Below are 13501 nucleotides of genomic sequence, written 5' to 3' on the forward strand. Positions count from 1 at the left end.
AAAACATCTTCTGCACTGCAATTGTCTCTTAAAATAAATATTAATTGAATACTTATCTGAAGCTTTTAAAGTTTTTGCTTTGTTGTAAAATTACACCCAGTCATAGTCGTACTTTCCCATAAGTTCCTGTTTGTTTGTTTTCGTTTTAATATTTTTATTTAATTTTGTAAAAATGTGTCTGGTATGAAAAAAAGATCTGGTATGAATTACACATATATATAGAATAATAACAAATAAAATATAGATAGACATACAATAAATAGCATCACTGCCTAATCTAACGACATTTGAATATAACCTATAGTATGTTATTATTATTTTAAAAATATATTTCTACCTGAAAAATAAAAAAACAGATAAAAAAATGTATGCTCTGTGTAGTTAATGTAGTTGATACAAAAATGATAAAAATAGGATATTTCTATCAATATTAATAAAAATCCATTTTTTTTTTTTTAGACAGTGTGGATGTTAGAAAGTTAATACATACTATAAAAAAATAGAAAGTAACAGTAGGAAACAAAATTATTTCTTTTGTAGTTGGGACAAAATAAAATACATTTTTTAAAAATAAATTTACACGTGGAAGCAAATTTTTGTTTGTTGATGTTTTAATTTCAAATTTTCTTACAAACATGTGAAGGTTGAACTCTAGAATAGAATGAACAGAATCCGTTAATATCCATTAATCCTAATAACCAGCATCCTCAACCCATCTCCTGTGTGTGTGTACGTGTGTGTGTGTGTGTGTGTGTGTGTGTGTATTACCGGCAGCCTGCGGTGCTACGATGTGTGTGAAGCCGGCGGAGAAGCTGATGAGAACTACAGGGTAAGTGATCCACGCCAAGTACTGCAGAACCATGTTACTGTCCAAACCTCCGTACATCCACTTCTGGGCTGGAGAGGACACACACACACACACACACACACACACACACACACACACACACGAAGGTCAATAGTCATCAACGACATTCTGGAGACATGCTGCAGGACAAAATTTCCCAAATGTATACGTAATCAGCATCCCGTTAACATATTTATCAATTACAATAGCAAAATTAATTTCTAATAACAATATTAATTAGACACTTTTCTTGTAATAACGAGATGTTCCATTGTAGAAATGAGATATTACTTTGTAGTGCCTTTTCTTGTAATACCAAGATGTTTATTATAACATAACGAGATGTTCTTCTCGTAAAATTATTTAGATTATTATTATTATTATTATTTAAAATAAGTATTTTCTAATACCGAGACGCTTTTCTCATAGTAATTAGCTCATAAATGAAATGGTCCTTATAATATTTTTTCATAATAACGAAATGTTATCTTGTAGTAAAGAGATGCATTTCAAAAAATGTTTTCTAATAATAACTACATATTTTTCACACACACACACACACACGCACCCCCAATACCTTGTAGGCAGATGGCGATGCAGAAGTCCATGACGAAGCTGACGAGGGCCATGACGAGTCCGAGCAGGATGAGGAAGATCCAATCCTCTCCCACACGCGAGATCAGGAACTTCTGACAGTGAACTGTACAGACTACACACACACACACACACACACACACACACACACAACTACATTACCCACAATGCACTGGTGGATGAGCAGCCTGACTTCCTGTTTCAAACAAACACATCAGCAGACTGAATCAAAACTTTATGGTCCTAATGGGTGTGGCCTAATATTCCAATGAGGATGCTTGATTGACAGCCCTCTGTCTGAGACTTTTCCTGTGACATCACGTTCACTCGCTAGGTTAGGTCTGTTTTTGATTGTAAGGTTAGCTTTAGCTTTCACTCAGTACGTTAGCTTTAGCTTTTATTTGACAGGTTAGCTTTGATTGCTAGGTTAGGTTTAGCTTTCACTTGCTAGGTTATGCTTCAGCTTTTGCTTGCTATTTTGGCTGTCGTTTATGCTAGCTGTTATTTGCTAGGTTAGTTTTCATTTGATTTAGATTAGCTTTGTCTTTCTAGATTAGGTTTAGCTTTTGCTCACTAGGTTAGCTTTCATTTGCTATGTTTGTTAGTTTTAGTTTTTGTTTGGTATGTTAGCTTTCATTTGCTATATTTGTTAGTTTTAGTTTTTGTTTGGTATGTTAGCTTTCATTTGCTATATTTGCTAGTTTTAGTTTTTGTTTGGTATGTTAGCTTTCATTTGCTATATTTGTTAGTTTTAGTTTTTGTTTGGTATGTTAGCTTTCATTTGCTATATTTGCTAGTTTTAGTTTTTGTTTGGTATGTTAGCTTTCATTTGCTAGTTTGGCTCTCTCTTGGTTGGTTAGTTTTCACTCCCTAGGTTAGGTTTTATGTGGTATTTTTTTTATCTTTTGCTTGCTAGGTTACTTTTAGCATTCACTCAGGTTAGCTTAATTACTTGTTAATTTGCTCAGACTCAAATACCTAAAATTAGCCCCGCCCACTTCACATCAAAGGGGAAGAAACAGAAGTTCCTATTGTGAGAAAACTTCAGTGCTGCACAGTGTGTTTCATTTATCATCATGCTGACCACAAACAAGCTCGCAGACGTTTCATATCTCTAACAGATAAGTTTTACAATAGTTAACGGAAGTTTTAGAAACTACCCACAATGCACCGGTGCTGACTGACAAACACAGGTTCTACTCAGCCTTCTGAACTTCACAGTGACTCAGCATTTTTTTTTCTTTCATGCTAGATATCAGCTTATCAGTTCTGATGTTTGGCACAGCGTCTGATGCTAATGCACTTCCTCTCATCATTGCCAAGAGGCCGGAGTGAGCGATGAAGTTTTACAGAAACATTTTCATTGATGATTTACGTGGCTAGCATTAAACACCGCTAGCTTACTCTAAGTAACATCAGCTGTAGAAGGACATGTGCATCTTCACTATAAACTCCTGTAATGACAGTAAATAAATGAGCTTGTGATATGTGTGAATTACTTACATGAATAAATCACCCATACTAAAATAATAAACGAATAAATAAATAATAAATAAAAAGCTCTCACAGCATCATTCCCTCCATATTAGGAACGATTAGCAAATTTTAGTCAACTGTTAGAAATTTAATTGTAACTATGCTAACAAAACAAGTTACAACTTTAACAATAATCATACAAAAAAAAAAAAAAAACAATGTTTTTTTATTGGCTGATCACAAGCCCCGCCCACCATTAGCTTAGTTACTGTTGCTATCTAGGTCAAGCTTTTGAAAAGATGGAGTTAATGCGATTTCATTTTGGAGCTGAAGTTTGTGGAGAAAACAGCTCGAGTAAATCGTCCTCCCCTCTCACACACACACACACACACACACACACACACACACACACACACACACACACACAGTGTTTCAAGGCTGATTACAATCCCAAATGTCTGGAGATGAAGCTAAAACGTGACGACAGTTTTCCACGTGACTGGTGTTCTCGCGCCCTTCGTCTGCACGCCTACCAACAAGCTGTGTTCTCCCAAGCCCTTCTGTCTCCTGTCACCTGGAGTGTGTGTGTGTGTGTGTGTGTGTGTGTGTGTGTGTGTGTGTGTGCCTGCCAACGAAACTTAGCATGTCTAATAGTCGTAAATCAACAGGCACTGAAATGTAAGTGCTCAAGATTTATTACTTTTTTTCTGAAAACATCACAGACGCCACCCCCTTTTATACCTTGTTTAAAGTTAATTTATTTATTTCATAGCTGAGCCTGACCTCTGATCGAAGAAAGAATTTCAATGTATAGTAATATATACACACGATACGTGAAGGCTTTCTTTCTTTCTTTGAGTATAAAAATGTAATAGTATAATATATATGAAATGTATATTATATGTATATACAGTATTTGTGCTCTGAGCGCAGTTGTGGTTGTTATCAAAGCGAGTTCTCCGGTTGTTTTTCTCCTCTGTGTTCTTTCCATCATCTCCCTCCACAAGATGCTGTCCGTAACCACGGCAACCTCAATGAGGCCTAATTGGTGAATCACAGCACACTGGCACTGACAGGATGGAGGGATGAGGAGAGAGAGAGAGAGAGAGAGAGAGAGCGTACAGATTCTGCCTCTCATCTGTCACTGCTCCATCAACTTGAACCCAGATGAAATAAAAAAAGAGTGCATTAAACCACACACACACACACACACACACACACACACACACACACACACACATACATACACAAGCTCATTTAAGCTCTTATGACAGGCAGAGCATGACAGTTGCTGTTCATGCAAATGTGATGGGGCATTTATGCAAGTGTGTGTGTGCGTGTGTGTGTATGTTTTTTTTCAATATTTCAGCTCCTATACCAGACTTTAACCCTCTTTATAACATTGAGTCCTTCCATAGTCCAATTCTCACTTCTTTCTTTCTTTCTTTCTTTCTTTCTTTCTAATTATCACGCTGTTTTTACGCCAAATTGGGCTAGTTAAAAAACAGTAAAGTGCTGTAAATTACAGGGTTACACAAAAAAATTCACAAGATATTCATTTTGTTTGTTGTTATTAACGTCATCCTGCAACACCAAACTCTGGTCACGAGCCGCTGTTATGCAAAAAAAAAAAAAAAAAAAAAAAAAAAAAAAAAGGCCTGTGCTGTTTTGTAGAGAATAATAATAATAATAATAATAATAATACTTCACAATGTACTGTACTCAGGACTCTTTCAGTCCTGCTGCGTTCAAATGGAGATGGTGAATTTGTGACTTTGTGAATTTCCACACAAACACACGCGCTGCCCATCAGGACAAATGGACAGCTAAAGAACTACTTAATAAATGCTGCAGAATTCTTCAGAAAAAAAAAGACTTGTTAAAAATAAAATGATGCAGTACTTAAATTTCCTGAAACACCTCATGAGAGCGATCTTCATATGGAATCTTCTGCTAAACACAGTGACACTGAACGCAGCACGTGACAGGAACTAATGTTAATGATCTTAAAACTAAAACATTACAGTAAGGTTGCAGGAACGTTTATAATCACTACATAAACACTGTCACACTGAACACTGTCCCTGCTAAGAGATAAATAGATATAAATAGTAAATATAATAGTAAGATATAAAAATGCTTTATAAATGTTATAAGTGTGTGTGTGTGTGTGTGTCAGTTTGTTCATACGCAACAGCAAGCACATTCACACTGCAGTCCTCTCCCCTGTCCATATATTCTGCTGACATACACACACGCGCGCACACACACACACACACACATCATTCAACAAGGTCTTGAATACCTTGAACACACACACACACACACACACACAAATAGCTTGTGGCTGTGAAACATCTGGTTAATGAAGACATTAATAACAGAAAACACTGTGTCCTAGTGTAGTGTGGGATATTTCTCACACACTCACTCACTCACACACACACACACACACACACACACACACACACACACCCCTCTGTCTGACTCCAATTTTCTTGCCCTAATAAACCTCATTCATCTCTGGATAGTACACACACTTCCGTTCACACACACACACACACACACACACACACACACACACACACACACACACACACATCAAAGCTACAGGTACATTATTTCGTTTCTGTTTGTTTACCAAAATCATAACTCTTCCTGCTCATAGAGAAATTTTACAGAAAGTCTATTTACTTCATTTTTTTTTTTACTTCCTTCCTTGTTCTTATTCTCCAGTTCCTTCTTTCTGTGACTCTTGATTAAGAAGAATACAAATCCTTCATTCCTTCTTTACTTTCTTAAAACTTCTATCCTCCTTCATAACTTTCCTTCTTGTTTCTCTTTCCCCCTTTGATTCCTCGTGTCCTTCATTCATTCTTTACTTTTCTTTCTTCCTTTATATTTCTTATCATCAGGTTTTCTTTCTTTCTTTTTTTTGTTCTGTTACTATTTCTTTCCATCACAGATAGACCACTACGTATCTCCTTCCTTGAGGCCGAAAGTTTACGTACACTTTGTTAGTATTTGGCATCGTTGCCTTTAATTTCTTGAACTTGAATAAAGCTCTTGTTGTAGTCTTCCACAATCTTCTCACGACTCTCTGGAGTTTTCTCCTCGCTCCTCCTGACAGAACTGCTGTACCTCGGTCAGGTTTGTGGACCTCCTCGCTCAGAGACCTTTTTCTCAGTTCAGTCCACAGATATTTCTGTGGGATTCAGCTCAGGGTTTTGTGGTGGTGACTCCAACACTTTCATTTTGTCGTCTTTAAGTCATTTTGTTACAGCTCGGAAGGTATGATTAGAATCATTTGCACTTTCTGCCTGATGTCTCGAGGTGTTGCTTCAGTAAATAATCATCCTTCCTCATGATGCCATGTCCTTTTCCAGCAACATGATGCTGCCACCCCCATGCTTCACAGTTAGGATGGTGTTAGATAAAAGCCTCGCCCTTTTTCCTCCATACACTGCGCTAATCATTATGGCTAAACAGTTCCATTCATCTGACCAGAAAATGCTCCTCCAAAAGACTCCTGCACACTTCAGTCTGCCTTTTTTATGCCGATGTTGGAGTAGCTGCTTCTTCCTCTCAGGCCATGGTGATGCTCTTAATGGTGGATGTACATAATTTGGTACCTGATGCCTCCAGATCCTTCACTGGTTCATTTGTTGTTGTCTTGGGACTCAGCTGAACCTTTCAAACCAAAGTTCCTTCACCCTGGGAGTTAATTCGTGCCTCTTTCCTGAACGACACAGTGTCTGTTTACTCCCAAAATTTTTATATTTGCACACAGATGTGTGTACAGATGCTCGTGGTACCTTCAGCTGTTTGGAAATTGCTCCTAAGGAGGAACTTGGTTTGTGGAGGTCCAAGGTTTTTTTTTTTGTTTCTGACTCAGTTGCTTGGATTTTCCTCACAGTCTCTAAAGACAGGCCCATTTACAGCCACATGTGCACTCCCAATTAACTCCTAATTATGACAATCGGCCAATCAGGAGCTTCTAAATGTTGTTACATCATTTTCTGGAAACATCTGACCCACTGAAAATCTGATATAGTAAATAAAACCTGAAAAAACTGTCTCAGCTATTATTATAAACTGAACTCTTATGGAAAGAAAGTAGACACTGTAACAGACTTAACACAGGAAGTGGACAGTAACAGGAAATGTGTGGAGTTGTGAGAAACTGATTTTTTTCTTTCTTTCTTTTCTGCCTTAAATTTATTATTTCCTTACTTCTTGCTTTTTTTCCCTTATTTTTCTACATTTTTACTAACTTTTCTCCTTTTTCCAATTTTTATTCAATTTCCATCAATTATTCTCTCTTTCTCTCTCTCTCTCTAAACACACACACACACACGCACACACAGATGGTGTAGTTGTTTAATTGATGAGGTTATTAATAGCAAGTGTTTTAATTATTCATTCACTTTAATGAGTTTAAACACCTGAAAAGACAGAATTCAATCTACAACAGAAAGAAATTCACGAGAGAGAGAGATAGAGAGACAGACAGACAGATAGACAGACAGAGTGTGTGTGAGAGAGAAACAGTGAGAGAGACCGAGAGTATGTGTGTGTGAGAGGGAGAGAGACAGACAGACAGAGTGTGTGAGAGAGAGAAACAGTGAGAGAGACTGTGTGTGTGTGTGTGTGTGTGTGTGTGTGTGTGTGTGTGTGTGTGTGTGTGTGTGAGAGAGAGAGAGAGAGAGAGAGAGAGAAGTTTAAAAAAAACAAATCTGATCACAGTAAAAAGGAAATAAAGAAAAACAAACCAGAATGAAAGAAAAAGAAAAACAGAAAAAAGCAAAGAAAGATTGACTTGAGTGAAAGGAAAGGAAGAAGGAATGCAGAGGAAGGAAAATGAAATAATGATAGAATTACAGAAAGGACAAACGATGAGTATAAGAATTAAGAAAATGATAAACAGTGAACTGAGAGAAATGAGGAATGGTGACGTTCATCTTTCTATTATTTTTTCCTCCTTTCATTTTTCATACTTTCTCTATATTTTTCTTTCCTTATCTCTTCAATTCTTTTTTCTTTTTCTACTTTATTATTTTTCTTCTTTTTTTTTTTTAATTTTTGTTCCTTTATTTCTCTTCTGTCCTTCTGGATTTCTTTCCTTCTTTGACTTTTTCCTTCTTTTACACTTTTTCTTCTTTCCTTAATTCTTTATTTTTCCTTATTTTGAAAGTAAAAACTTTGCTAAATCCACTGATTCTTCTTTTATAAAAATCTTCCTCATATTTTTTACAAAAATATTTTCATTCTTTCTTTCATTTGTTCTTTTGGGTGATAGAGGAGAGACGGCGAGACGCAGTCGACTCTGCAGTCGACAACCTGTAACCAAGGCAACCTGTGACAGCTCCTGCTAACATCACATCTGTTACCTCGCGTGTGTGTGTGTGTGTGTGTGTGTGTGTGTGTGTGTCCTATAACTTGCTTCACATATAGAAGAATTGAATTCATTTGAAATAAAAATCATCAGCAAGTGTGTGTTCACTGAAGAGCACTTCTGCCCCCTGGTGGTGAACACACAAATACACACACACACACACACACACACACACACACACACACACACACACACACACACACACACACACACACACAAAGCTAGAAAATTTTCACAATACTGCAGCTTCAGAACATTAAATTTTATATAATAAATAAATTGGTATAATGTACAATATTTTAATTTACATAAAAATAAATAGTACATTAAACCAATTTATTTTTTATATAAAATTGAATGTGAATATGATTTGAGATTAATAAGATTTTTTTTCATTTTGCATAAATTTTTTGTATTTTATTTTTATTTTTGTATTCATTCTAAGACTTAAAAAATAATAAATGACGCTAAATTTAAAAACAATGAAACATCATGTTTTGACCACAAGAGGGCGCCAGACAAGCAAAAAAAAATATATATATATATATATATATATATATTTTATCGACTGATTAGTCCACTAATAAATAAATAAATAAAGAGACAAACAGGATTTAACATTTAATAATAATCTGATTTTTGTACTCAGAGTGGACTGTTTCAGTAAGAAGTGTCTTGGGGAAGTCATCAAGTCTGAATTAGAAAAAGTCCCTAATTTCAGGACGACTTCAGTATCAGTGATTCGGATACAGTGCGCAGAAGTGTCAAGGGAAAGTGAGCTGTTCAGAATTGGAACACGGCCCATACTTCAGCTCATTAAACTCACTTAAAGAGTCCCATAGTGCGTGTAGTGTCTAGGGGAAGTGAGGACCTCTGAAATGCAATACGGCCCATATTTCAGATCCTTAAACTGTATTAATGATTTGGATCCAGTGTAGAAGTGTCTAGGGGAAGTGTGCACCCCTCAATTGGAATACAAACAATATTTCTGCCCCTCAAACTTTCTGAACTTTCGACTAAAGGAACTAAAATGGGTTGAGAAACTCCGATGAAGGAGATCTACACAGTTCCTGTGTTCTGCCCCACAGCAGGAACCGTGAAAATTATGTTTAACTGGAGGACCAGCTGCTTCCTTGTGAAGTTCAGTGTGATGTGACAGTTCCTGGGTTCTAAAAAGTATTAACTCTGAAGTAGAAAAAGGTTCCTGAAACTATGGTCCAGGAACTAATATCCTAGCTGATAAATAAAGTACATGCAGGTGTTGAGCTCCTGAAAAAAGTTCTTGAAAAGATTACTGCAGTGTAGATAGATGATTGTTGTATAGGGGTAGTGTGTAACTGTTATTTGGAATAGGACGTGGTGTAATGTGCAACACACTCACTCCTGCACTTGGCACAGCGGCTCTTGTCATACTCGAGGAGCTCGAGCGATCGGCTTCTCTCCGTCACCAGACGTCTGAATGCCGCCTCCTCCCTTAGACGCGCTGCCTCTTCTTTCGCATACACACCCAGGTCCTGTGTGTAGCGTCCATACATCTACAACAAGGGGAAAAAGATGCAGTTACACACTCTGAAAAACAAAAACACTATCACGTTTAAGGGTAGAAGTCTCATCTGAGGTCCTTATTTCGGCCAAATCTGCAAGCAGCATTGTGTGCGCAAGAAATACGAAAATAAACTATCAATATGAAAAAAAGGACACGTTTTAAAATTAACTGCATGCATAACAGTTCGTAACCAAAAGCTGTATATATGTCTTTAACCAGTTAATGTACACGCAACCTTTCTGCTCGTATAGCTAGCTTGCTTGTTGGTACTTTTAGCTAATCAACGTAGCTAGGAACCGCCCACTTTCACTACAACAGGCCAGAACTTTCTGTCGCTCGTCAGCAAATACGTTACCAGCTAATAACAACGTGGCGTAATAACTTTTAAACCTGAGATGCTAAGAATCTTAGGACCTTTTCTAATCCAATGACTAGATCTTGCTCTGAAAAACTGTGTTCTGACTGAAAACCAGTGCTTTAATCACGAGCCAATGAGATTGTAGCCTGCTGTTTTTGGCACGGGAAGTATAAGAAAAAAAAAAAAAAGCAGAAACATGGCTAGCTTCAGCTAGCTGGATGTGAAGACGGATGTGAAGGCAGGTGAAGATGGGTGCCAAAACATATGACTAGTATACCATAGACTATGAAATAAAATAGCGCTGCCCAGTGAGAGGTGTGTGTGTGCGCGTGTGTGTGTGTGTGCGCACGTGAGTGGAAAAACTTGAGTGACACACACGCAAAGGAGGAAAAGGGTTGATTTCCGAAAGTCCATAGACGACTCCCAGTTCCTGTAGGCGATCTCCATTTATCTATTTAATTACAACAGTGTGTGTGTGTGTGTGTGTGTGTGTGTGTTCCCTTTTCTGCTGACTGAGTATGTGGGTGTTTTTCTAGCCTTAACGCTCTCACAAAGCACGGCACTGTGGGCCAAGTGAGCAAAGGTCAAGGGGCATTTATGAAAAAGTCTGCTATCACACACACACACACACACACAGTGTGTGTAAATCTGTTCACTATATAAGAGTTCAAACAGGATACGGACTCCGTCCCAAACAGTGATCAACTGATATTTCTGGGTTTCTGGTCTGTGGGCGGAGCTTAAGTGACATTTCATCTCATCAGCCAATTACAAACTCAATCATATATCATCACTCATCTTTCTTGTTCACCTCTAGGATTTGATATAATGTTGTATGAGGAAAGGTTTGATGAACATTGTTATGGTGATGAAATAATACTATTTTTACTAGTACTATTTGTTAACAAAATTTTTATTTAGAAAATCCAAATATCATGCCATATCTTTAATTAAGTATAACGATATAATATTTTCACCAAATCACTCACTGCTAAAGTTTAGCATAAAATAATGAATTTAATCCCACGAGAAAATAATTTACCTTAGCGATTTAAACTAGCAAACCTGGCTGCTGGTTTTAATTACACAACACAATATCCAAAGTCTAGCTAGCTGCTTTCCCTTACATAAGAGTTAGGCTTATGCTAGCTAGCATACTAGCAAATTTGGAATATCAGACATAACAGTAACAGCAGAGTGCTGTGCTTAGCATAAAATAATGAATTTATTCACAAGGAAAGTAATTTACCTTCAGTTAGCAATTTAAAATAGCAAACCTGACCACTATATATTACTTAATAATGTAATATATAGTTAGCCTAATGTTAGCTGGCTTGCTAGCACACTTGGAACATCAGACTAAATAGACAGAAGGCTAATGTTAGTGCAGTGCTTAGCACACAACAGCGGATTTCAGAAAAACATTAAGATATTAGCTACAGGCCATCAGGTAACTACTGCTAGTGTGGTAACGTTAGCCATCACTCTATTTAGCTTTGCTAATGTTAAGGGTAGTGGTGTGTTTAGATAACTGGCTAGCATAGGTAATGTTGTTAAACTGCTATTTTGGGTAATTTAAGCCAGCGTTTTATGCTAAGCACAACATCTAGCCAAAAAATATAAATAAAACCAGCATCTGTAGGCCATCTTTTGAGGATAAACCACAAGTAAATGTTACTTAAAACACTAATTCTGCTGCTCTTCACCTTCAGAGAGACATTTTCACAGTTCAAGAGGGTTGTGTTTAAATATTCAAAGTCCTTGAGTTACATCAAACTGCATTCTTTCTGTGGCAGGTTAAAAACAAATGAGTTTCAAACAAGCTAATTTTTTTTAATGCACAACTAGCAAGTGCTAGCTAATGAGCTAGTGACTGATCTATGCTAGCTAGCTAGACAAATAGATGTGTTTTTAAACTTATTTGTTAAACATTTTAATTTAAATACTAACATGAAAAAAAATTAAATGGAACATTACTGAAAAAAAAAACTAAAAACTTAAAAAATATATATATTATTAATTAGTTTTTTCCACACACTAATAATAAACTTAGGTGTTTCTACTTTTGAATATTGAAAAGCGCTCATTTACATCATTTATTAATGACCGTGTTATGATGTTATGTATCATTTATTATTAAATAAATTCAATGTAATTTATTGATTATAAACGTATTAATCATTTATTAATAACTGCTTAAATGAAAAAAAAGTGGTCAGTGTACTGTGTGTATTATTATGACCTGTTAAGGCTGAAATGGAGTGAACATGGTGACTTGGGGTTTGATTAACGATGTCTAGAAGCCACCGAGGCCGCTAAGACTTCAGAGCAATGAACTCTGACTAGAGCGATCGCTCACTGCTAGCGTGGGCGCTAATCGGTAGACAGAAGCTAGCTGATTAATTGCTCTGAGCAAGAACAGCAGCTCGCAGGTGAACGTGATCCAAACACAGAACGACAAAGAAAATGAGCTTGTAATGAGATTTGCAAAGACAGGAAGACGGATGGAGGGAAGAACAAAACAGCAATAAATGGGTGTGCAACGGTTTCTTTGGCATTCGGAACATTCAGTCCGGCTTATAAATAACCGCAAAGCCACATCAAGGATGTTATTAAGGAAAAAAAAAAGAAACACGGCTGGTAAACAAGTTTCACGCGAATGGAGGTCTGAATACAGAATTCACAAAACATCACGAAACTAGCGAACGTGCACAAGGAAAACAGGGAAGCTGGAAAGCCATAATTACTGCGAGCTGACTGAGGAAATGGCTGCCAGATGAAAGAATGATGGATGGATGGAGAGATGAAACGTCTAGTCTTTATTAATGACGCTAACATCATAATTTACCAAAAGAAAATTGGGAAAAATCAAACTGAAAATGTGTTGTAACACTCGTAACTAATATAATAATTCGTGTAATAATTCGTGTTTACTGAGCAGAGAAAAATCGGCCTAACGTCACGACAAACAATTAAAAACATGCAAGTTTACAACAAAAGTCGTCGAATATTTGCCGGACAATAAATATTTCGTTTGGGCAAAATAATCATGACTGTTGAAAAAATCAATATAAACCATTAGAGAGAGAAAGAGAGAGAGAGAAAGCCAGAAACCCAGAGAGAGAGAGAGAGAGAGAGAGAGAGAGAGAGAGAGAGAGAGAGAGAGAGAGAGAGATGGAGTTACAGTAACTACAGAAACTAAGGAAAAGCTTTCAGTTGGCCACCTTCAGTCTGAATAATCAGGTAATTAATTACTGTCTCACACACACACACACACACACACAC

General features: G+C 36.9%; 1 protein-coding gene across 4 annotated transcripts in view; it reads right to left on the reverse strand.

Moving 5' to 3' along the window:
• The window catches only part of LOC113544498 (chloride channel protein 2), a 72010-nt gene that overhangs the window by 36243 nt on the left and 22266 nt on the right, over positions 1 to 13501 (reverse strand). For all 4 annotated transcript variants that reach the window (XM_034310573.2, XM_034310572.2, XM_034310571.2 and 1 more), the window contains exons 2-4: positions 9694 to 9847; positions 1425 to 1556; positions 769 to 897 (exon numbers count right to left, since the gene is read on the reverse strand). In XM_034310573.2, coding sequence (XP_034166464.1) covers positions 769 to 897; positions 1425 to 1556; positions 9694 to 9847 — 415 coding nt within the window. The remainder of the gene's footprint in view (positions 1 to 768; positions 898 to 1424; positions 1557 to 9693; positions 9848 to 13501) is intronic.

The sequence above is a fragment of the Pangasianodon hypophthalmus genome, chromosome 14 (assembly GCF_027358585.1).
Source record: "Pangasianodon hypophthalmus isolate fPanHyp1 chromosome 14, fPanHyp1.pri, whole genome shotgun sequence".
Taxonomy (NCBI): Eukaryota; Metazoa; Chordata; class Actinopteri; order Siluriformes; family Pangasiidae; genus Pangasianodon; species Pangasianodon hypophthalmus.